The sequence below is a fragment of the Chlorocebus sabaeus genome, chromosome 2 (assembly GCF_047675955.1).
Source record: "Chlorocebus sabaeus isolate Y175 chromosome 2, mChlSab1.0.hap1, whole genome shotgun sequence".
NCBI classification, from domain to species: Eukaryota; Metazoa; Chordata; class Mammalia; order Primates; family Cercopithecidae; genus Chlorocebus; species Chlorocebus sabaeus.
In genome coordinates this window covers 38,748,391-38,774,146 of record NC_132905.1, presented here as the reverse complement: position 1 = coordinate 38,774,146, position 25,756 = coordinate 38,748,391, and the positions used below count along the sequence as shown (strand labels likewise).

Genomic DNA, 25,756 nt, shown 5'->3' with positions numbered 1-25,756 from the left:
TGGCTAATTTTTGTATTTTCAGTAGAACCAGGGTTTCACTATGTTGGCCAGGCTGGTCTTGAACTCCTGACCTCAGGTGATCCACCCACCTCAGCCTCCCAAAGTGCTAGGATTACAGGCGTGAGCCACTGCACCCAGCCCAGATCTTCTTTTTTAACAAGGTTAAAAATGTTTAAAAATAAAAATTCCGGGCCGGGTGCAGTGGTTCACGCCTGTAACGCCAGCACTCTGGGAGGCTGACACAGGTGGATCACTTGAGGTCAGGAGTTTGAGACCAGCCTGGCCAATGTGGCGAAAACCCATCTTTAGTAAAAAGACAAAAGTTGGGCCGGGTGCAGTGGCTCACGCCTGTAATCCTAGCACTTTGGGAGGCTGAGGCGGGCAGATTAGCTGAGGTGGGGAGTTCGAGACCAGCCTGACCAATATGGAGAAACCCCGTCTCTACTAAAAATACAAAATTAGCTGGGCGTAGTGGCGCATGCCTATAACCCCAGCTACTTGGGAGGCTGAGGCAGGAGAATCACTTGAACCCGGGAGGCGGAGGTTGCAGTGAGCCGAGATCATGCCATTGCACTCCAGCCTGGGCAAAAAGAATGAAACTCCGTCTCAAAAAAAAAAAAAAAAAAAAAAGACAAAAGTTAGCTGGGGGTGGTGGTAGCCACCTGTATTCCCAGCTATTTGGGAGACTGAGGCAGGAGAATCACTAAAACCAGGGAAGCAGAAGTTGCAGTGAGCTGAGATTGTGCCACTGCACTCCAGCCTGGGTGATAGAGCCAGAATCTATCTTAAAAAAAAAAAAAAATTCTTGCACAGTGAGTAGGGCCTCTGAGTTCACTCCCTGTCTGTTTGTAACCCAAAGGTTTATTCTCTTCCAGGTACTCCAAACTCTGGCTGTGTCCTGTACACATTCTTAAAGCTCCTTCTACTTTTTGGCATCCCTTAATGCTTTCACACACATGGGCGTCTGCCTCCCTGGGTCAATTCTGACTGCTCAGAGGTCAGGCACTGCATCTGGTTCATCTGGTTGTGTCACTGTGGGATCCCAACCGCCTGTCATGTCATGGTATCTGCCTCACAGCTGACTTTTTTTTTGCGGGGGTCGGGGAGCCGGGCGCGGGGAAGATGTGGTCTTGCTCTGTCGCCCAGGCTGGAGTCCAGTGGCACCATCTGGGCTCACTGCAGCCTCAACCTCAAGATCTCAAGTGATTCTCTTGCCTCAGCCTCCAAATAGCTGTGACCACAGGCACGTGCCACTCAATATTTGTTGAATGATATAATGAAGGGGATGGGCTTGGCCTTTGGGTAGAACACATTTTGTTTATACTTTTACAGAAGGGATTTTCAGGAAAGGGTAGAGGAGAGGAGGAGGGCTGGTGAGGAAGGCTAGCCAAACCTCCCACATTTCCCTGCTCCAGGTTTCTCGCATTACCTCCTTACCCTCAAGGCTGGACTTACCTGCTAGGTGAAGCCCGTAGGCTTGGCGTTCAGTTCCTAGATTCTGGGTAGCATGTCTCTATTTTCTCATGTTTCCAATGGGGATCAGGCTAATATTCACCTGGGAACTGTGAGGAGCCCCTGGGAAGAGAGGGCAAGGGGGTTAAAGTGTTTGAGAGGCTGCAGTGATGATCACGGTCTCAATAACCTCCCCTCACCCACCTGACCACCACCCTCCTTGCCCTGCACAGTCAAAGCCCTCACACTATTTTGAGTAAACTTTGGTGAGTCAGTTTTTTCCACTTCACAGGGTCTCAAAGTGTGGTCCCTGGGTGCTTGTTGGAAGTGCAAATTCTCAGGCTCCACCCTGGCCTTTCGAATCAGATCCTCTGGGGGCGGGGCCCGGCAATACCAGGTGATGCTGGGGGTGATGCTGATGCCCATCCAAGGTTGAGACCTACTGCTCTACTCTGATGTCAGCTCTCCGAGGGACACCATGGCCTGCTTTGTTCCCTTCCCTGTCCCCAGTGTCTGGCATCGTGTAGGCTGTCATAAATATCTGTGGAGTGCATAATAACAGTGATGATGATAATAGCAGCTGGTCATTGAAGACCTCTTGTGTGCCGGTCTCTGCGTTAAACATTTCTGGAGGCTTAACTCATTTAAGGAGCTACTCCAGCCATCATTTTCACAGATGGTGAAACTGAGGTCCAGAGAGGCCAAGCGCCGTACCCAAAGGTCACTCAGCGGGAGAGCTGGCAGGAAACCTCGCGTCTGCCCGCGTCGCCCCCGCCCTTCCCCAGAGCCCGGCGGCCGCGTGTGTCCGCGGCCCTGCGAGGACGCCCGGGCTCCGGACTTCCCAGGGCGGCCGGGGGAGGAGCGCGCGGCGGCGGCCGTGGCGAAAGTGCGGTTGTGGATGCGCCGAGAGGCCGGCAGCGGCGGCGGCGGAGGAGGAAGCTGAGCAGGGCGGCGGCGGCGGAACCTGCCGGACTGGGGCGCGCGCCATGGGTCGCCTGCACTGCACTGAGGACCCAGTGCCCGAGGCCGTGGGCGGCGACATGCAGCAGCTGAACCAGTTGGGCGCGCAGGTGGGCTCAGCGGCCGGGCGTGGGGCGCGCGGCCCAGGTGATTCCGGGAGCGGGGCCTGGGGGCAGGGGAAGTTCGGGGGTGCGCCGGAGTTGGGAGAGACTAGACACAGCGGCGTCTGGTGGGCGTTTGGGTTGTGTGAGGTGGGTTCCAGGCGAGGCTAAGGGGAGCTGGGGTCTGAGGAGAGTGTGGGGAGCCGAGGGATCTCCGGAGGCTTAAGGCCCAGCGGAGGGTTCCGAAAGGCCTTGTGGGGTCTCAGATCTGGGACTACGGGACTTCTGCGGGGTCCTGGGGCCGAGGAGAGCTTTTGGGGTCCTAGAAGAGGGACGGAGGAAAGTCTAGATGAGGCTGAAGGAGTTTGGGGAACTGAAGAAACAGACTAAGGGCGTGAGGAGTAGTTTTGGGGAGCAGTGGGGTGCAAAGGGAGATAGATGTTTGGCAGGGAGTCCAAGGAAGCCTAGGGAGAGTGGGAGCGCCCGAGAATCCGAGGGGGCCCGGGGAAGCTCGGCCTGGGCTGCCGTCTTACTTCTCAGTGTGACATGAGTGTCAGTAATAGCCAGGCCCCATTGGGGCTCTGTGGGCCTGAGGAGCTGGGGCTGGGGCAAAGCTGATGGCACCTTAACCACCCAGTTAAGGAGAGTCCCTGGGATTCACATGGAAAGAAACCCTATACACTGTGTACATCCTTGATAGTAGGGGAGCTAGCAAAGCCCTTTTCTCCCCATTCAGGCTGCAGGTCCCAACCAAGGCAGCCTCGGACGTCCTGCTTCTGTGCTGGTTGGGATGCCCTTTCATACCACCAAGGCTGCTGAAATAAATAGGTGAAAATGACACTTCTCACCCCCATTGGGAAGATACATCTATTTCCCCACTAGGTTGTCACTTCCCACGAGGTAGGGCCCCTCTCTTTCATCTCCATACCCCCCACAACTTCCCACACAGTCGTGCTGTTTGCGAGATAAAAACCAAATTTACAACTTATAATGACAGGAAGGTTCTAAGCTTGAGCTATGCAATAGAAAAAAATTGCAAGCCACATTTCTAACTTTGCATTTTGTAGTAGCCACATTTAAAAATTAAATAGAAATGGAAATTAATTTTTGTTTGTTTGTTTGAGACAGAGTCTCATTCTGTTGCCCAGGCTGGAGGGCAGTGGCACGATCTCGACTCACTGCAACCTCTGCCTCCCAGGTTCAACAGTTACCTCTCTCAGCCTCCGGAGTAACTGGGACTACAGACACGCGCCACCACGCCCGGCTAATTTTTGTATTTTTAGTAGAGATGGGGTTTCACCATGTTGACCAGGCTGGTCTTGAACACCTGACCTCAGGTGATCTGCCTACCTCAGCCTCCCAGAGTGTTGGGATTACAGGCGTGAGCTACCATGCCGGGCCCTGATTTCATCCTGTGCAAGCATCCTAGAGTTTATTTACACAAACATACTACACACTAGGATATATGATATAGCCCAGTGCTCCTAGGCTACAAACCTATATAGCATGTAACTGCGAGCCGAGATTGCACCACTGCATTCCAGTCTGGGCAATGGAGCAAGACTCACTCTCAAAAAAAAAAAAACTTTCTAGTTGGGTGTAGTGGCGAGCTACCACAGTAGTCCCAACTACTTGGGAAGCTGAGACAGGAGGATTACTTGAGCCTAGGATTTCAAGGCTGTAGTACACGATGATTCCACCTGTGACTAGCCCTTGCATTCCAGCCTGGGCACCATAGTGAGACCCCATTTCTAAAAAATTTTTTTTTCTTTTTTTGATAAGTTTACTTTAGCTTACTGTCACTTTTTTTTTGTTTTTTTGTTTTTGTGTTTTTGTTTTTTTGTAGACGGAGTCTTCCTCTGTCACCCAGGCTGGAGTGCAGTGGCATGATCTTGGCTCACTGCAACCTTCACCTCCCGGGTGACTCAGACTCCCAAGTAGCTGGTACTAGAGGTGTGCACCACCTTGCCTGGCTAATTTTTGTAGTTTTAGTAGAGACAGGGTTTCACCACGTTGGCCAGGCTGGTCACAAACTCCTGACCTCAAGTGATCTGCCTGCCTCAACCTCCCAAAGTGCTGGGATTACAGGCGTGAGCCACTGCAACTGGCCAACTGTAACTTTTTTTTTTTTTTTTTTTTTTTTTTTTGAGACGGAGTCTTGCTCTGTCACCCAGGCTGGAGTGCAGTGGCGCAATCTCTGCTCACTGCAAGCTCTGCTTCCTGGGTTCACGCCATTCTCCTGCCTCAGCCTCCCGAGTAGCTGGGACTACAGGTGCCCGCCACCAGGACCAGATAATTTTTTGTATTTTTAGTAGAGACAGAGTTTCACTGTGTTAGCCAGGATGGTCTCAATCTCCTGACCTCGAGATCCACGCGCCTCGACCTCCCAAAGTGCTGGGATTACAGGCATGAGCTACCGTACCTGGCCCCAACTGTAACTTTTTACTTCATGAACAATTACTTTTTTTTTTTTGAGGTAGGGTCTTGCTCTGTCACCCATGCTCACTGCAGCCTCGACCTCCTGGGCTCAAACAGTCTTCCTACCTCAGCCTCCCAAATAGCTGGGACTATAGGTGCATGCCACTGCACCTGGCTAATTTTTGTATTTTTTGTACAGACAGAGTTTGCCATGTTGCCCAGGCTGGTTTTGTTAAACTTTTTGAAACTTTTGTAGTAACATGTAGCTTTTTTTTTTTTTTTTTTTTTTTTTTTTGAGGGTTTCACCATGTTGGTCAGGCCGGTCTTGAACTCCTAACCTTGAATGATCCACCAGCCTTGGCCCCCCAAAGTGCTAGGATTACAGGAGTGAGTCACAGGGCTTGGCCTGAAAAAAATTTTTTTTTTTTTTTTTGAGACAGAGTCTCGCTCTGTCACCCAGGCTGTAGTGCAGTGGCTGGATCTCAGCTCACTGCAACCTCCGCCTCCTGGGTTCATGCCATTCTCCTGGCTCAGCCTCCCGAGTAGCTGGGACTACAGGCGCCTGCCACCTCGCCTGGCTAGTTTTTTGTATTTTTTAGTAGAGATGGGGTTTCACCGTATTAGTCAGGATGGTCTCGATCTCCTGACCTCGTGATCCACCTGTCTCGGCCTCCCAAAGTGCTGGGATTACAGGCTTGAGCCACCGTGCCTGGCCTTAATACATAGCTTAAAACACAAACATGGCCGGACGCAGATTGCTGTGACAATCACTAGGTAACAGGGATCTTTCAGCTCCATTATAATGTTATGAGACCATCATGTTATATGTGGTTCATCGTTGATCAAAATGCCATGCTTTAATCCACAATATCAAAATATTTTTCAATATCTAACCCGTATACAAATATCGTGACATATTTTACTTTTTGGTATGAAGTTTTCTAAATCTGGTGTTTTACACTTACAGCACACCTTAAAGTAGATTAGCCCTTTTCTTTTTAAAGACAGTCTCGCTTTGTCACCCAGCCTAGAGTGCAGGAGTGTGATCTCGGCTCACTGAAACCTCTGCCTACGGGGTTCAAGTGATTGTCATGCCTCAGCCACTCAAGGAGCTGAGATTACAGGCGTGCACCACCATGCCCGGCTAATTTTTTTGTTGTATTTTTAGTAGAGATGGCGTTTCACCATGTTGGTCAGCCTAGTCTTGAACTTCTGACCTCAAGTGATCCACCCGCCTTGGCCCCCCAAAGTACTGGGATTACAGGAGTGAGCCACCACCCCTGGCCAGATTAGCCCTTTTTAAATGCTTATGTGGCAAGTGGCCACTGGACAATAGGGATCTAAGTGCTTTTATGTATGTTAACTCATTGAGTCCTTGCAATCACTCTTATAGGTAGTTGCTATTATTATTATTTTAAATTGAGATAAGGTCTCCCTATGTTGTCTAGGCTTGTCTTGAACTCATGGTCTCTGGTGATCCATCTTGGCCTCCCAAAGTGATGGGATTACAGGCATGAGCCACGGCACCCAGCCACTTATTATTATTCACATTTTACAGATGAAGAAACTGAATCACAGAGCAGTTACATGAACATAGCTATTACATGATATTAATATATTGAGCATGCATCATGTGTCCAGGCACCATTTTAAATGTTTTATACATAACAACAAAAAGGAAGGCACTGTTATTATTCCCATTTTACAGTTAAGAAAGATGGTTCAGAGAAATAAATTGATCTGTTTAAAGTCATGTAGACAGGAGTTCAAGACCAGCCTAGGCAACATAGCAAGACTCCATCTCTACAATAAGATAAAAAATTAGCCAGGCATGGTGGCACACACCTGTAGTCCCAGCTACTCCAGAGGCATAGGTGGGAGGATCACTTGAGTCAGAAATTGGAGGCTGCAGTTAGCTATGATTATGCCAGTGCACTCCAGCCCAGAGAACAGACCAGACCATGTCTCAAATAAATAAATAAATAAAATCATGCAGAAAGCCAGGCAAGATGGCCCATGCCTGTAATCTCAGCATTTTGGGAGGCAGAGGTGGGGTGATCACTTGAGGCCAGGAGTTCAAGACTAGCCTGGGCAACATAACAAGACCCTATTTCTACAAAAACATTTTTCTTTCTTTGAGACAACGTCTCACTGTTGCCCAGGCTGGAGTGCAGTGGTGCAATCTCGGTTCACTGCAACCTCTGCCTCCCAGGTTCAAGTGATTCTCCTGCCTCAGCCTCCCAAGTAGCTGGGACTACAGGCATGCACCACCATGCCCAGCTCATTTTTCTATTTTTAGTAGAGATGGGGTTTCACCATGTTGCCTAGGCTGGTCTCGAACTCCTGACCTCGTAACCCGCCCACCTTGGCCTCCCAAAGTGCTGGGATTACAGGCGTGAGCCACTGTGCCTGGCCAGCGGTTTTGAAAATTAGCTGAGTGGTGGTGTGTGCCTGTAGTTCTAGCTACTTAAGTGGTTGAGGCAGGAGAATCCCTTAAGCCCGGAAGTTTGAGGCTGCAGTGAGCTATGACCATGGCATTGCACTCCAGCCTGGGTGAGAAAATGAGACCCTGTCTCAAGAAAATAAATAAATACTGTCAGGCAGCCAGGAAGTGATGGAGCCAGGAATTTAGGATCACGTGTTTGGCTTCAAAGCCTATGGAGGTAGCTTAGCTTTTCCTTATTAATATATCAGTATTCTCTGGAAGATATCCATTTGGAGAATAAAAAAAGATTCTGCTACTAACAAAGTTTTTTGTTTTTTTTTTAAGATACTGGATTGTATGATCTGTAAAATTACCTCCAGCTTGGTATTCGTAGAAAATACAACCACTTCCTTTGAGATCAGCACTTGACTCATTTTCTTTTTCTTTTTCTTTTTTTTTTAAGACAGGCTCTCACTCTGTCGCAAGGCTGGAGAGCAGTGGCACAATAATGGCTCACTGCAGTCTTGAACTCCTGAGCTCAAGCAGTCCTCCTGCCTCAGCCTGTTGAGTAGCTGGAACCACAGGCATGTGCCACCACACCAGGCTGATTTTTTATTTTTTTAATTTTTTATAGCAACGGGGTCACTGTATGTTGCCTAGGTTGATCTGGGCCTCCTGGCCTTAAGGGATCCTCCCACCTCATCCTCCCAAAGTGCTGGGGTTATAGGTGTGAGCTACTACACCCAGAGTTGACTTCTTTTCTTTTCTTTCTTTCTTTTTTTAAAATTTGAGACAGGGTCTCATTCTGTCACCCAGGCTGGAGTGCAGCCTCGACCTCCCAGGCTCAAGTGATCCTCCTACCTTGGCCTTTCTACTAGCTGGGACTATAGGCATGTGCCACCATGTCTGGCTAATTTTCTTTTTTTTTTTGAGACGGAATCTTGCTCTGTTGCCCAGGCTAGAGTGCAATGGCACGATCTTGGCTCACTGCAACCTCTTTCTCCCAGGTTCAAGCAGTTCTCCTGCCTCAGCCTCCTGAGTAGGAGATTACAGGTGCCTGCCCCCATGCCTGGCTAAATTTTTTTGTATTTTTAGTAGAGACAGGGTTTCACCGTGTTGGTCAGGCTGGTCTCAAACTCCTGACCTTAGGTAATCCACCTGTCTCAGCCTCCCAAAGTGCTGGGATTACAGGCATGAGCCATGGCGCCCAGCTCTGGCTAATTTTTGTATTTTTTGAAGAAATGGGATTTTGCCATGTTGCCCAGACTGGTCTAGAACTTCCAGGCTCAAGTGATATACCCACTTTGGCTTCCCAAAGTGCTGGGATTACAGGTGTGAGTCATCATCCCCAGGAATTGACTCATTTTCTAACCTTGAAACATACTCTAAACCTTTACCTTTACTGTTTTTGTTTTTGTTTTTGTTTTTGAGTCAGAGTCTCTCTCTGTTGCCCACGCTGGAGTGTAGTGGCGCAACCTCAGCTCACTGCAACCTCCACCTCCCGGGTTCAAGCAATTCTCCTGCCTCAGCCTCCCGAGTAGCTGGAATTACAGGCATGTGCCACTATGCCTGGCTGATTTTTTTGTATTTTTAGTAGAGACAGAGTTTCACCATGTTAGCCAGGATGGTCTCCATCTCCTGACCTCATGATCTGCCCGCCTCAGCCTCCCAAAGTGGCTGGGATTACAGGCGTGAGCCACTGCACCCTGCTACCTTTATTGTTAGTACAGAAACCTTTCTCCTGATAAGCTATTTACTTGAGTCATTTGGGCCATTTCTCTGTCTTTTGTTGGATAATCGGACTTCTCCAAGTACCCACTCTATTAGCTGAATTTGTTTTGAATTCTGAAGTGTAGGCCTCAAGGAGTAAAGGAATCGTTGTGTGAACCTCCTTATTACCATTTATTGCTCATTAAGTGGGTGTTTACCTGAATGCCTGCCATAAACCAAATAGCCACTAAACCTGGTGGGACTTAGGAATATTTGATGGTCAAGGCCTTTTGTCCTGGGGAAGTTGTGATCTTCTACAACAGGTCATAAAATGAAGAAGCAGATAGTACCAAAATGCACATGATAGATGTGCCCTCTGATGCCCGTGGCCAGTCCTAGGTAATGTGGAGTCTGATAATAGGCAGGATTTTAAGTTAATCATTTTAGAATGAGAGTAAACTCAGAAAAGTATAAAAGAAAAGACAAGCAAGTGGCCCACAATCCTCTCACCAAGCTGGAAATGAAAGTAATAGACAGGAAATTCAAACAGTATACAAAGATATCAAAGTGAAATAAGCTGGATGTGGTGCAGCATGTCTGTAATCCCAGAGCAACCCAGGAGGCTGAGGCAGGAGCCTAGGCGTTGGAACCTGCAGTGAGCTATGATGATCACCCCACTGTACTCCAGCCTGAGTGAAAGAGTGAGACCCCCATCTCTTAAAAATCAAATGTTTATTTTTCTTATCTCTAGAAATCATTTTAATAGTTTCTTACCGCCGGGTGCGGTGGCTCACGCCTGTAATCCAACCACTTTGGAAAGCCGAGGCAGGTGGGTCACTTGAGGCCAGGAGTCTAAGACCAGCCTGGCCAAATGGTGAAACCCTGTCTCCACTAAAAATACAAAAATTAGCTGGGCATTGTGGTGCATGCTTATAATCCCAGCTACTCAGGAGGCTGAGGCAGGATAATCACTTGTACTCAGGAGGTAGAGGTTCCAGTGAGCCATGATCGCACCACTGCACTCCAGCCTAGGTGACACAGAGAGACTGTGTCTCAAGAAACAAACAAAAAATAGTTTCTTACTTATTTTTATAGAAAAAAGTCTTAATTTGCCAGCATATTTATGGGTATCCTTTAAATTTTTTTCTTTTTTTTTTTTTTTTTTTGAGATAGCGTCTTGCTCCGTTGCCCAGGCTAGAGTACAATGGCGCAGTCTTGGCTCACTGTAACCTCCACCTCCCGGGTTCTCGCCATTCTCCTGCCTCAGCCTCCTGAGTAGCTGGGACTACAGGCGCCTGCCACCTCTCCCGGCTAGTTTTTTATATTTTTTAGTGGAGACAAGGTTTCACCATGTTAGCCAAGATGGTCTCAATCTCCTGACCTCGTGATCCGCCCGTCTCGGCCTCCCAAAGTGCTGGGATTACAGGCTTGAGCCACTGCGCCCGGCCTTCTTTGTTTTGTTTTATTTTATTTATTTATTTTTTTTTTTTTGAGAAGGAGTTTAACTCATCACCCAGGCTGGAGTGCAATGGTGCGATCTCGGGTCACTGCAACCCCTGCCTCCCAGGTTCAAGCAATTCTCCTGCCTCAGCCTCCCGAGTAGGTGGGATTACAAACACACAGCACCACGCCCGGCTATTTTTTTTTTTTTTTTTTTTTTTTTGAGATGGAGTCTTGCCCTGTCGCCCAGGCTGGAGTGCAATGGTGCAATCTCGACTCAATTCAACCTCCACCTCCCAGGTTCAAGCAATTCTCCTGCCTCAGCCTCCCAAGTAGGTGGGATTACAAACACACAGCACCACGCCCGGCTATTTTTTTTTTTTTTTTTTTTTTTTGAGATGGAGTCTTGCCCTGTCGCCCAGGGCTGGAGTGCAATGGTTCAATCTCGACTCAATTCAACCTCCACCTCCCAGGTTCAAGCAATTCTCCTGCCTCAGCCTCCCAAGTGGCTGGGAGTGTAGGCGCGTGCCACCACACTTGGCTAATTTTTTGTATCTTTAGTCAAGACGGGGTTTCACCATGTTAGTCAGGCTGGTCTCAAACTCCTGACCTCAGGTGATCTGCCTGCCTCGGCCTCCCAAAGTGCTGGGATTACAGGTGTGAGCCACCAGGCCAGGCCAATTTTTTTTTTTTTTTTTTTTTTTTGAGATGGAGTCTCGTTCTGTGGCCCAGGCTGGAGTGCAGTGGCACAATCTCGGCTAACTGCACAGGCATCCGCCATTACGCCCGGCTAATATTTTGTATTTTTTAGTAGAGACGGGGTTTCACTGTGTTAGCCAGGAGGGTCTCGATCTCCTGACCTCGTGATGCACCCACCTTGGCCTCCCAGAGTGCTGGGATTACAGGCGTGAGCCACCACGCCCAGTCTATTTTTGAGTTTTTACTAGAGATAGGGTTTTGCCAAGTTTTCCAGGCTGTTCTCAAACTCATGACCTTGGGTAATCCCCCCCTCCCCTCGACTTCCCAAAGTACTGGGATTACAGGCGTGAGCCACATTGCCTGGCCTGTTTTGTTGTTGTTGTTGTTGTTTTTTTTAAACTGAACAATGTATCTTATTTTCCCCCTTGAATACAAACAGGTCTGCATTCTTTTTTTTTTTTTTTTTTTTTTTTTTTGAGATGAAGTCTCACTCTCTTGCCCAGGCTGAAGTGCAGTGGTGCAGTCTCAGCTCACTGCAGCCTCCACCTCCCAGGTTCAAGTAATTCTGCTGGGACTATAGGCGCCTGCCCCCATGCCCAGCTAATTTTTGTATTTTTAGTAGAGACGGGGTTTCACTGTGTTGGCCAGGCTGGTCTCAAACTCCTGACCTCAGGTGACCCGCCCGCCTCGGCCTCACAGAGTGCTGGGATTACAGGCGTGAGCCACTGCGTCTGGCCTTCTTTTTTCTTTTTTAATTCAAATGCATTATGAGGCCGGGCGCGGTGGCTCAAGCCTGTAATCCCAGCACTTTGGGAGGCCGAAACGGGCGGATCACGAGGTCAGGAGATCGAGACCATCCTGGCTAACACGGTGAAACCCCGTCTCTACTAAAAAATACAAAAAAACTAGCCGGGCGAGGTGGCGGGCGCCTGTAGTCCCAGCTACTCGGGAGGCTGAGGCAGGAGAATGGTGTAAACCCGGGAGGCGGAGCTTGCAGTGAGCTGAGATCCGGCCACTGCACTCCAGCCTGGGTGACAGAGCGAGACTCCGTCTCAAAAAAAAAAATAAAAATAAAAAATAAATAAATAAATGCATTATGATTTGTAGAGATGGGCTCTCACTATGTTGCCTGAACATAATGCTTGTCTCCTGCGCTCAAGCGATCCTCCTGCCTCAGCCTCCCAAAGTGTTGGCATTACAGGCATGAGCCACTGTGACTTGCCAAAACAGTTACGTTTTGGAACATACCTGAAGGATATACTTTATGGAATGGAATTACTAGGTCCAGGGGTATAATCATTTAAAAATTAGATGCCGGTTGGGTGTGGTCGGTCATACCTATAATCCCAGTTCTTAGGGAGGGTGAGGCAGGAGGACTGCTTGAGTTCAGGAGCTCCCGATGAGCTGGGACAACATTGTGAGACCCTGTCTCTACAAAATATAAAAAAGTTAGCCCCGTGTGGATGTGGTGGCATGTGCCTGTAATCTCAGCTACTCAGGAGACTGAGGTGGGAGGATTGCTTTCAGCCCAAGAGGTTGGAGGCTCCAGTGAGCCATGATTGCGCCACTGTACTCCAGTCTGGGTGACAGAGCCACACTCTGCTTCAACAAAATACAACTTAGATGCACATTGCGAAATTGCCCTCTAGAAAGGTCACCCCAGTGTATCCTTTCATCAGTCATGCAGGAGCCTATCTGCTTTCTTGTACTTTCACCAGCAGTGGTGTCCTAGTCAAACTTTTGGGTTTGTAGATCTGATAAGTGAAAAATAGCATCTTCTGGTTTTACTGATTTGCATTTCTCTAATCTGGAATGACCTTGTGCATCTCTTCCTAAGTTTACTGGGGAGAATCCTTAAGATTTTGAGACGCATGCATAGATAGTCATGGGTGGGTGAGCATTCCAGAGGGAGGCACCTATACAATTGCAAAGGCAAAGCATGGGGGGAGTGTTTAGGAAAGATTTATTCAGCAAATACTTACTGTGCAGTTACAATATTTAAGTTGCTGTGAAGCTGCAATGCCGTATAAGGAACCTTCTCTTCTAAGACATGTTTGTGTTCCTTATCAGGGTTGAAAATTCTAGGTGGCCCCAGGTGAGTTTTTAGAGAGCAGCCTCAGAAGTTGAGAATCTGGGTAGCTCCCTTTCTTGTTGGGAGTGTCATGGTTTCTTGGCAGGGCTTTAGAGGATAAGGAGGGTTTGGGAAGGGAGAGATAGGGATGAGGGATCAATAACACATTCTTGCACTGTTGCTCAGGCTGGATTGCAGTGGTGCAATCATAGTTCGCTGCAGCCTCAAGCTCCTGGGCTCAAGCAATCCTTCCACCTTAGCCTCCAGAGTAGCTAGAACTGCAGGTGCTTACCACCACACCTGGCTACTATATTTTTTATTTTTATTTTTTGAACTAGGATCTTGTTCTGTCACCCAGGCTGGAGTTCAGTGGTATGATCATAACTCACTGCAGCTTGGAACTCCCGGGCTTGAGCAATCTTCCTGCCTCAGCCTCCTGAGTAGCTAGGACTACAGGAGCATGCCACCTTGTCTGGCTAATTTGTAAATTTTTTTGTGCAGACAGGTTCTCGCTATATTGCCAAGCTGGTCTCAAACTCCTGGCCTCAAGTGATCCTCTCACCTTGGCCTCCCAGAGTGCTGGGATTGTAGGCATGAGCCACCACACTCAGTTTCATTTTCTTTTAAAATAGAATACATTTTCAAATAAAATAATGCAGAGCCCTGACAGATGTGTAGAGTTTAATGTGTCACAGCAGAAGGGATAGGTGCATTTAACATACTATACATACAACTTTGGGGGTTTTAAGCTGAAGTATCTGCCTGTAATCTTTTTCTTTTTTTATATATTGCTTCTAGAAGGTGGATCAAATGGTATAGTGACTCTAATTATGGCTCTAATTGTAGCTATCATTTGTTTAGCTTCCAGCCTGGCTCTGTGCTAGAGGCTCTGCATGTGTCACTGTTAGTATTGGAAGCTGTATATTACTACCTTTGTTTTCCTCATGAGGACTGGGACACAGAGGCTAAATGACTTGACCAAATTCACAAGAGTGGTCAATGGAGAACACTGATTCAACTGGGTCTTTTAAACCCTGGCATCCAGGTTTTCCCCACTATGCCATACACACTGGGTTTGCTGTTGTTGTTGTTTGAAACGGAGTCTCGCTCTGTCACCCAGGCTGGAGTGCAATGGCACGATCTCAGCTCACTGCAGCCTATGCCTCCCAGGTTCAAGCAATTCTTCTGCCTCAGCCTCTCGAGTAGCTGGGATTACAGGCGCGCACTACCATGACTAGCTAATTTTTGTATTCTTAATAGAGACGGAGTTTTACATTTTGGCCAGGCTGGTCTTGAACTCCCGACCTCAAATGATCCACCCACCTCGGCCTCTCAAAGTGCTGGGATTACATGCGTGAGCCACCACGCCCGGCCCATACACACTGTTCACAGGGAGGGACATGAGAAAGTAATGATCTGTGTCTCAGTCAGCTCAGGCTGCCATAACAAAATACCTGGGCAGCTGGTATGTTTTTAAGGCAAAATACCATAGACTGGTTGGCTCCAACAACAGACTTTCTTTCGTTTTCTTTTCTTTCTTTTTTTTTTTTTTTTGAGACGGAGTCTCGATCTGTCATCCAGGCTGGAGTGTAGTGGCATGATCATGGCTCACTGCAACCTCTGCCTCCTGGGTTCAAGTGATTTTCCTGCTGCAGCCTCCCGAGTAGCTGGGATTACAGGTACACACCACCACACCCAGCTAATTTTTTTTGTTTGTTTTGGTTTTTCTTAGTAGAGATGGGGCTTCACCATGCTGGCCAGGCTGGTCTCAAACTCCTGACCTTGTGATCTGCTTGCTTCAGCCTCCCAAAGTGCTAGGATTACAGGCATGAGCCACTATACCCAGCCCAGACATTTATTTCTAACAGTTTTGCTTGCGCGGAAGTACAAGATCAAGTGCCAGCCAGTGTGATTCCTGGCTTGTAGACAGCTGTCTCCTTCCTTTTTTTTTTTTTTTTAAGAGATGGGGTCTTTGGGCGGGCGTAGTGGCTCATGCCTGTAATCCCAGCACTTTGGAAGGCCGAGGCGGGCGGATCAGGAGGTCAGGAGATCGAGACCATCCTGCCTAACATTGTGAAACCCCGTCTCTACTAAAAATACGAAAAATTAGCCGGGCGTGGTGGCGGGTACCTGTAGTCCCAGCTACTTGGGAGGCTGAGGCAGGAGAATGGTGTGAACCCGGGAGGTGGAGCTTGCAGTGAGCCAAGATTGTGCCACTGCACTCCAGCATGGGCGACAGAGCAAGACTCTGTCTCAAAAAAAAAAAAGAAAAGAGATGGGGTCTTGCTATGTTGCCCAGGCAGATCTCAAACTCACAGCCTCAAGCAATCCTCCCATCTTGGCCTCCCAAAATTCTGGGATTACAGGCATGAGCCACTGCACCTGGCCTCTTCCTCTTGTAAGGCCCCAGCCCTAGGCTGGGCACGGTGGGTCATGCCTATAATCCCAGCACTTTGCGGGGATGAGGCAGGTGGATCACTTGAGGTGAGGAGTTCAAGACCAGCCTGGCCAATATGGTGAAACCCGTCTCTACTAAAAGTACAAAAATTATCTAGGTGTGGTGGCAGGCACCTGTAGTCCCAGCTGCTCGGGAGGCTGAGGCAGGAGAATTGCTTGAACTCGGGAGGTGGAGGTTGCAGTAAGCCAACATTACACCACTGCACTCCAGCCTGGGCAACAGAGTGAGACTCTATCTAAAAAATAAAATAAAATCAAAATAAGGGCCCCCAGCCCTATGGGGTGAGGGTCTCTATGACCTCATTTAACCGTTATCATCTAAAAGGCCCTGTCTTCAAATATTGTCACAACAGAAGTTAGGGCTTCAATATATGAATTTGGGGAAGACACAAACATTCAGTTCCTAACAGCACAGTACCAGTAAAGAGAAAAGATTAAGACACACAAAACTGTAAGAGTCTGTTCTAGGTGCATAATAAAGTGTTACAATTTATTGTTGTCTTACACAAGTAATGAGATGTTTATGGGTGGGGGGAACCCAAGAAAATATGAGGCCAGGTGCATGGCTTATGCCTGTAATTCCAGCACTTTGGGAGGCTCAGGTGGGTAGATTGCTTGAGCCCAGGAGTTGGAGACAATCCTGGGCAACGAAGTGAGATCCTGTCTTTACGTTAAAAAAAGTAATTAGCCAGGTGTGGTAGCATATGCTTGTAGTCCCAGCTACTCTGGAGGCTGAGGTGGGAGGATCGCTTGAGCCCAGGAGGCAGAGGTTGCAGTGAGCCGAGATTGCATCACTGCATTCCAACCTGGGCAACAGAGAGAGCCTATCTCAGGGAAAGAAAAAGAAAAGAAAAGAAAATATGGATAGGTAAAACAGAAGAAAACAAAAATCATCCAAAGTGGTAACTGCTTTTAATTTTCTGGTGATTTTCCCTTTGTGCATGCGTGTGTGTGTCTGTGTCCTAGAGATATATGTGTGCTTCTGAGTGCGTATGCTCACAGTCTCTCAGTACATGTTTCCCAAGTATCCCAATAAACGTGTTTTTCAGATGACGTAGTGACACATGTATATTGACACGGTGGTGGGATTGTGAACATTTGTAACTAGGATGATCAGAACAGGCATAACACCTGGCTGTTACTGTTCTTCCCTCTCAAGCCTCTGCAGTTGCCTGGGGTGGGGCATGCCGACCCAGCAGTAGAAATTGTACTGATGTTCTGTGTTGTTTCCTTCACAGCAGTTCTCAGCCCTGACAGAGGTGCTTTTCCACTTCCTAACTGAGCCAAAAGAGGTAAATAAAACATTCCATGTTAGGAAGAGTGGGTCCGTGGTCCCTGAGATGCTTAGAAAGTGAAGGCCCAGGTTTTCACTGTTCCCTCACTGCAGGTGGAAAGGTTTCTGGCTCAGCTCTCTGAATTTGCCACCACCAATCGTATCAGTCTCGGCTCCCTCAGAAGCATTGTGAAAAGCCTCCTCCTGGTTCCAAATGGTGAGTAACCTCTCTTAGCAGCTGTGGCCAGAGACATTAACTTGAACATTCCTTTAGTCCATGGAGTCACTGAAGCATGCTCTGTGGACTGAGCCAGAGTGTTCGGTAATGAGCCAGATGTGTGTGGGACTCAGTCTCTCGAGGGAGCCCCTGTAACAGGTGAACATAGTATAGTGGAATAGCAGTGCCCTATGGTGCAGCGCAACTCAAAAGTTCAGTCTGTATCCTGGGTTCCGTTCCGAGAATGACCTCTTGTCCTGTCTCTAATAAGGACAGAAATTGAGAATAAGCATTTGGAAACTTTTATAGCAGCTCGACAATGTCCCTTGAATCTAGTATTTTTTTTTTTTTTTGATATGGAGTCTCTCTCTGTCACCAGGCTGTAGTGCAGTGGTGCAATCTTGGCTCACTGCAACCTCTGCCATCCAGATTCAAGTGATTCTTCTACCTCAGCCTCCCAAGTAGCTGGGATTACAGGCACACGCCACCACGCCCAGCTAATTTTTGTATTTTTAGTAGAGACCGTGTTGGCCAGGATGGTCGTGATCTCTTGACCTTGTGATCTGCTCGCCTCAGCCTCCCAAAGTGCTGGGATTACAGGCATGAACCACTGCGCCCAGCCTGAATCTAATAATTTTTTTAAATGGAGCATTTTTTCTGTTTTTGATAGGGTCTTGCTCTGTTGCCCAAGCTGGAATACAGTGGTGCAGTCATAGCTCACTTCAGCCTCAAACTCCTAGGTTCAAGTGATCCTCCTGCCTCAACCCCCCAAGTAGCTGGGATCACAGGTGTACACCACCCTTCCTGGCTAATGATTTTTGTGTATAGAGTTAGAGTCTCTCTATGTTACTCAGGCTAGTCTCAAACTCCTAGGTCAAGTTGTCCTCCTGCCTTATGGATTCCCAAAGTGCTGGGATTACAGGTATAAGCCACCATGCCCAGCTTCAGTTCAAGTGTATTAGAAGTTGGGGGTTTAATTTGTTTGCTTCTGTTTGGCACCTTCCTATGTCTTAGTGAAGTTTCTTCCTTTTGCCCTGTATTGTGCTCCTGAGGTTTGGGGGGCTTGAACCAGAACATTCTAGAGATTTTCAACTGTGAAATTTTCTGAGCCTCGTTTTTATGTGATTCTTGCCTTTTTTTTTTTTTTTTTTGAGATGGAGTTTCAATCTTGTTGCCCAGGCTGGAGTGCAATGGCACGGTCTTGGCTCACCGCAACCTCCCCTTCCTGGGTTCAAGTGGTTCTCCTGCCTCAGCCTCCCAAGTAGCTGGGATTACAGGTACCCACCACCACACCCAGCTAATTTTTTGTATTTTTAGTAGAGACGGGGTTTCACCATGTTGGACAGGCTGGTCTCAAACTCCTGACCTTAGGTGATCCACCCACCTCGGCCTCCCAAAGTGGTAGGATTACAGGAGTGAGTCACTGCACCTGGCCATTAGGTCTTTTTTTTGTTTGTTTTTTTGAGATGGAGTCTTGCTCTGTCGCCTAGGCTGGAGTGCAATGGCGGAATCTTTACTCACTGCAACCTCCGCCTCCCGGGTTCAAGTGCTTTTCAACTGCCTGAGCCTCCCGAGTAGCTGGGATTTACAGGTACAGGCAACTGCCACCAAGCCTGGCTAATTTTTGTATTTTTAGTAGAGATGGGGTTTCACTATGTTGGCCAGGCTGGTCTTGAACTCCTGACCTCGTGATCTGCCCGCCTTGGCTTCCCAAAGTGCTGGGATTATAAACATGAGCCATTGCACTCAGCCAAAGTATTTTTATATAGGAATACTTTTTTTTTTTTTTTGAGACAGGCTTTTGCTCTGTTGCCCACGCTGGAATGCAGTGGCATGATCTCAGCTTACTGCAACCTGCGAACCCCAGGCTTAAGTGATCCTCCCATGTCAGCCTCCAGAGTAGCTGGGACTAGAGGCGTGCACCACCACACCTGGTTATTTTTGGTGTTATTATTATTATTATTTGTAGAGATGGGGTTTTGCCATGCTGGCCAGGCTGGTTTCAAATTCCTGAGCTCAAGTGATCTGCCCGCCTCAGTCTCCCAAAGTGTTAGAATTACAGGTGTGAGCCATTGCGCCAGGAAGAATAAATTTTCATTTTAAACTTTCAAAAACAGTACAGAGCTATAGAGAGTCAAAAGTAAAAATCCCCTTTTACTCTCTTCCTACTCTCGTCCCTAGAGATAATCACAATATAATTTTGGACTATAGCCTTTTATATTTTTATGTACACTAATGAACATATACATTTATGTAGCTTTGTTTTCATAAACGGTAGCAAACCATAAAACGTGTCCTGGAACTCACATTTTTTTCATCATACCTGGTGACATCACCTTCATTCTTTAGGTGGCTGTAATATCCCATAGACTGAATATATCTCCTTTTAATCTATTTCCTGTTGTTGGATATTTCCGTTGTTCTCACATCTCACCCTTACAAACAACGCCACAGTGAACATCATTACAACCTCTTCTTACTCACAAATGTGAGTATTTCGAGACCAGCCTGACCAACATGGTACCTAAAGTGCAGAACCACAAGCCTTTTTTTTTTTTTTTTTTTTTTTCCTGAGACAGTCTCATTCTGTCACCCAGGCTGGAATGCAGTGGTGCGATCTCGGCTCACTGCAACCTCCACCTCCCGGATTCAAGTGATTCTTCTACCTCAGCCTTCTGAGTAGCTGGGATTACAGTTGCCTACCACCATGCCTGGCTAATTTTTGTAGTTTACTAGTAGAGACCAAGTTTCACCATGTTGGCCAGGTTGGTCTTGAACTCCTGACCTCAGGTGATCTGCCGGCCACGCCTTCCAAAGCGCTGGGATTACAGGCATGAGCCACCATGCCCATCCAGAACCATAAGTCATTATTCTCATTCTCTAGCCTTCATCTTTGGAAATGGGTTTATCTGAGGGCTAAGACCTGTCTACCAAACACCTGCTATGGGCACTAATTTTTCGGGAGACCTCTGTCTAGTGTCCCTGTCCCCAGTCTTTCCTGTCTTCCTCATCTATGCTCCCTACCACACTGTACACTGTATCCTTTTTTTTGTTGTTTGTTTTTTGGAGACAGAGTTTTGCTCTTGTCACTCAGACTGGAGTACAGTGGCAAGATCTCGAATCTTGGCTCACTGCAACCTCCATCTCCCAGGTTCAAACAATTCTTCTGCCTCAGTCTCCTGAGTAACTGGAACTACAGGCATGCACCACCACGCCTGGCTAATTTTTCGTATTTGTATTTGTATTATTTATTATTTATTTTCTTTTTTTTGAGATGGATTCTCACTCTGTCACCCAGGCTGGAGTGCAGTAGTGTGATCTTGGCTCACTGCAACCTCCACCTCCTGGGTTCAAGCGATTTTCCTGCCTCAGCCTCCCAAATAGCTGGGAGTACAGATGCGCGCCACCACACTCAGCTAAATTTTTTTTTTTTTTTTTTTTTTTTTTTTGAGACAAAGTCTTGCTCTGTCGCCCAGGCTGGAGTGCAGTGGCATGATTTCAGCTCACTGCAAACCTCCGTTTCCTGGGTTCAAGCAATTCTCTTGCCTCAGCCTCCTGAGTAGCTAGCATTACAGGCACCCACCAACAGGCCTGGCTTTTTTTTTTTTTATTTTTTTGTATTTTTAGTAGAGATGACGTTTCTCCATGTTGGCCAGGCTGGTCTGGAACTCCTGACCTCAGGTGATCTGCCCGCCTTGGCCTCCCAAAGTGCTGGGATTACAGGTGTGAGCCATCCTGTCCAGCAATTTTTTGTACTTTTAGTAGAGTTGGGTTTTCACCATGTTGGCCTGGCTGGTCTCGAACTCCTGACCTAAGGTGATCCGCCTGCCTTGGCCTCCCAAAGTCCTGAGATTATAGGTGTGAGCCACTGTGCCCTGCCTATTAAAAATAAATAGAGTCAGGGTCTTCCTGTGTTGCCCAGTCTGATCTCCATCTATCCTAGGCTCAAGCAATCCGCCTATTAAAAATAGAGTCAGGGTCTTCCTGTGTTGCCCAGTCTGATCTTCATCTATCCTAGGCTCAAGCAATCCTCCTGCCTTGGATTCTAAAAGTGCTGGGATTACAGGCATGAGCCACCACACCTGGCCCCCCACTGGATCCTGTTAGATTGCCTTCAGCTGTTCCCAGTCCTTGAGCTCCACCCCTGTGCTGTCTCAGAAAGCCTTTCCAGATCGCTTGAATTCACAGTGACCTCCCCTTCCAGCATCTGAGATATGCTTTTTATCTGTAGCTATCATTTTGGTCAGTACTCATTTATAGGTTTCTGTTGTTCCTGCTGTTTTGTTTGTATCTGATATATCTGTCTCATGGCTCTAATAGATAGTTCCTCAAAGTCAGGGGCTAGTCTTGTTCTTTCCTAAGCCATGGTTAGAAGCAAGGTAATGGCATAAAGCAGGTGCTCAGTACATGCAGAGCGAATTGAATATGATTTAGGAGATGCTGTGACCCTCACAGGGGACGTTGAGTCTATATTTTCCTTCTTTTTTTGCAAGGGGACAAGGTCTCACGCAGACTGATCAGCATAACTCACTGCAACCTCCACCTCCAGGGCTTAAGTGATTCTTCTGCTTCAGCCTCCTGAGTAGCTGGGACTACAGATGCCCCAAGACACCTGGCTAATTTTTGTATTTTTTGTAGAGACGAGGTTTTACCATGTTGCCCTGGCTGGTCTTGATTCTTGGGCTCAAGCAGTCTGCCTGCTTTGGCCTCCCAAAATGCTAGTATTACAGGCATGAACCACCATGCCTGGCCTAGTTTATATTTTTCTCTTTTTCTGAGATGGAGTTTCGCTCTTGTCTCCCAGGCTGGAGTGCAATGGCTCGGTCTCGGCTCACTGCAACCTCTGCCTCTCAAGTTCAAGCGATTTTCCTGCCTCAGCCTCCTGAGTAGCTGGGATTACAGGCATGTGCCACAATGCCCGGCTAATTTTTGTATTTTTAGTACAGACAGGGTTTCACCATGTTGGCCAGGCTGGTCTCAAACTCCTGATCTCAGGTGATCTGCCCACCTCAGCCTCCCAAAGTGCTGGGATTGCAGGTGTGAGCCACTGTGCCTGGCCTATAGTAGGTCATTTTCTATAGATATAGAGGAAATTGAGGAACTCAGCATACCAATGAAGAGATGGGCTTTTCAGGCTCCCTCTGATTTGAGTTTTGGTCCCATCACTGAATGTAGCCTTTTGGTCCTGGACAATTCAGCCTTGTAGAACCTCAGTTTCTTATCTGAAAAGTAGAATAATAATAGCAGCTTATTGTGGTGTTAGGAATGAATGGACGAATGCCTGTAAAGTACTTAACACAGTGTTTGCTCAACTGTAACCTTTGTTTTGTTGGGACTTTTGTTGAGCCAGGTTCTTGCTCTGTTGCCCAGGCTGGTCTTGAAGTCCTTGGCTGAAATGATTCTCCTGTCTTAACCTCCCAAGTAGCTGGGATTATAGGCGTGTTACTGTGCCCAGCTGTTATGGCCTTTATTTATTGATAGAGCAGCTAGTGATCAGTCCTATTCCTTTATGTTAAATTATGGGATAAAACTTTTACCTAATAATGAGGATGTGAATGTATGTCTGGGCTAGTTAATGTCCCAAAGCCTTCTAAGTTTTATTTTATTTTATTTTATTTTTTTGAGATGGGGTTTTGCTCTTGTTGCCCAGGCTGGAGTGCAGTGGCACCATCTTGGCTCACTACAACCTCCGCCTCACAGGTTCAAGCGATTCTCCTGTCTCAGCCTCCTGAGTAGCTGGGATTACAGACACTCACCACCATGCCTGGCTAATTTTTTATATTTTTATTAGAGATGGGGTTTCACCTTGTTGACCAAGCTTGTCTCGAACTCCTGACCTCAGGTGATCCACCCCGCCTTGTCCTCCCAAAGTGCTGGGATTACAGGTGTAAGCCACTGCCCCCGGCCTTCCTGGCCCTTCTTATCGTTTGTCCTTGTGCATTCCTTCTTTCTAGTCCCAAAGGCTGCCATCCCAGAACAGTTTCTTAGCCCTTCATGTCTAGTTGTGGCAGTTACATCTCCACCTCCATTCTCCCATCCAGACTCCAGTTTGCCCTGGAGCACACTTACTACAGCACAGCTTGGATCATGCTGCTCCTCTCAACTGTTTACCTTGCGTAATGAAGTCTGTAGGCCTCAGTTTGGTATTCAAGGCCTTTCCTAATCTAATCTGCAATGTAAGAGCCTCCAGGCCCTCATCACTGTCCTTTCCCTTTAGCCTGGTCCTGCCTGTGCAACAAGCTCTTATTGTAGAAGTACAGTTTGTTAGAGCTGAAGTGGCCCCAAGAAACCACCAGATCAGTCTTCCTCAAATTGGTGTGTCCAGAGTCCGAAATACTCTCCCCCCAACCCCAGCCTTGGAACCCTGGAGATTCAAGCACACATTGACACATCTCAGGTTCTGAAAAGTCTTGCAGTAAAGAAACCTGCTTAACCAGTATCTGTGAAGCATAGTTAATGATGGAACTTTTTGGTTTCTTTTTTTCTTTTTGGCAGGTGGAGAGTCAAGTAAAAACTTTGTAAAGTAGTGATCTTTTTTTGGCATTTTGTTTTATTTTATTTTATTTGTTTATTTGAGACAGAGTCTCGCTTGTTGCCCAGGCTGGAATGCAGTGGCACAGTCTCTGCTCACTGCAACCTCTGCCTCCTGAGTTTGAGTTTAAGCGATTCTCCTGTCTCAGCCTCCCAAGTAGCTGGGATCACAAGCCCATGCCGTCACGCCCAGCTAATTTTTTGTATTTTAGTAGAGACGGAGTTTCACTGTGTTGCCCAGGCTGGTCCCGAAATCCTGAGCTCAGGCAGTCCATCCACCTTGGCTTCTCAAAGTGCTGTGATTACAGGCGTGAGCCACCGCGTCTGGCCCCTTTTTATTTTATTGATTTATTTTTTTGAGACAGTCTTGCTCTGTCGCCGAGGCTCGAGTGCAGTGGTACAATCTTGGCTCGCTGCAACCTCCACCTCCTGGGTTCAAGCGATTCTCCTGCCACAGCCTCCTGAGTAGCTGGGATTACAAGCACACACCACTACACCAGGCTAATTTTTTTTTTTTTTTGGTAGAGAGGAAGTTTTACTATATCGGCCGGGGTGGTCTCAAATTCCTGACCTCAGGTGATCCACTTACCTCAGCCTCCCAAGGTGCTGAGGTTACAAGCATGAGTTACTGCACCTGGCCTTTTTTGCCTTTTTTAAGAAATGTTTTTCTTGTACTATTTAGTATATAATTCTTTAAAACACCTGACTTCAGCCAGGCACAATGACTTATGCCTGTAATACCAGCACTTTGGGTAGTCAAAGGGGGAGAATCTCTTGAGGCCAGGAGTTGGAGAACAGCCTGGGCAACATAATGAGACCCTACCTCTACAAAAAATGGAAAAACAATGGCCAGGTATGGTGACTCATGCCTGTAATCCCAGCACTTTGGGAGGCTGAGGCAGGCGGATCACTTGAGGTCAGAAGTTTGAGACCAGCCTGGCCAACATGGCAAAACCCTGTCTCTACTAAAAATACAAAAATGAGCCGGGCGTGGTGGCACATGCCTGTAACCCCAGCTACTTGGGAGGATGAGGCATGAAAATTGCTTGAACCTGGGAGGCAGAGGTTGCAGTGAGGCAAGATTATACCTTGCACTCCTGCCTGGGTGACAGTGAGACTCTGTCTGATAAAAAAAAAAATTAACTGGGCATGGTGGTGCGCACCTGCAGTCCCAATTACTTGCCTGTAGTCTCAGCTACTTCAGACGCTGAGACAGGAAGATCCCTTGAGCCCAGGAGTCCAGGCTGCAGTGAGCCATGATTGCACCACTGCCCTCCAGTTTGCACAACAGAGGAAGACTCTGTCTCTAAAAAACAAACCAAAGAAAACCCTTCAAAAGTGACTAACCCATGGCCAGATTGATTCATGTGGACCCCACCCATGGCTTCTCACTGCTCTCTGAACTGGATTACTTTAGTTTAGTTTAGTTTAGTTTTAGAGATGTGGGGGTCTTGCTTTGTTGGTTGGGCTGGTCTCAACTCCTGGCCTCAAGCAATCCTCCCACCTCAGCCTGCTGAGTAGCTGGGATTACAGGTGTGCCCAGTGCAAACTGGATTATGTTAAAGGCAGTATCAGACATATCATTTTATTCCTGAATACTTAGTTATCTATCTCTAAAAAAAAAGGAATTTCCCCCTTATCAAACTACAATGCCATTATCATATCTAAAAGGAAAATACAAGGTCAGTATTAATTTCCCCATTGTCTCCTGTATTTTGTTTGTTTGGAGTGAGTTCCCATCAGGATCTCGATAGGATTCCAGTCCAGCACGTGGCTGCTGGGTGGCCCTCCTGTGCTTGCTTACTCACCAAGGATTTAACAGCTCGGAGACCTAACGGTACCTGAGAACTAATAGTAGACTTATACTTTTATTATAAGGATAAAGATAATAAATGTAACAAGGTGCTCACTTCTCTAAGTGGTAGCACACTGCTGCTAATGTTATGATTGTCATTTTTATTAGGTGTTATCTCCTAGCTGAGATTACAGATAACTTGGCAGT

General features: G+C 47.4%; 1 protein-coding gene across 6 annotated transcripts in view; it reads left to right on the top strand.

Annotated features, from left to right (window-relative positions):
* The first annotated feature begins 2,183 nt into the window (after positions 1-2,183).
* Positions 2,184-25,756, top strand: part of COMMD7 (COMM domain containing 7) — a 37,641-nt gene continuing 14,068 nt past the window's right edge. The window contains exons 1-3 of one of the 6 annotated variants that reach the window (XM_037982895.2): positions 2,184-2,522; positions 16,972-17,025; positions 17,091-17,223. In XM_037982895.2, the coding sequence (XP_037838823.1) occupies positions 2,439-2,522; positions 16,972-17,025; positions 17,091-17,223 (271 nt within the window). In that variant the 5' untranslated portion in view covers positions 2,184-2,438. The remainder of the gene's footprint in view (positions 2,523-16,971; positions 17,026-17,090; positions 17,224-25,756) is intronic. The other 5 variants (XM_008020615.3, XM_008020616.3, XM_037982892.2 and 2 more) reach the window with 5 other exon arrangements.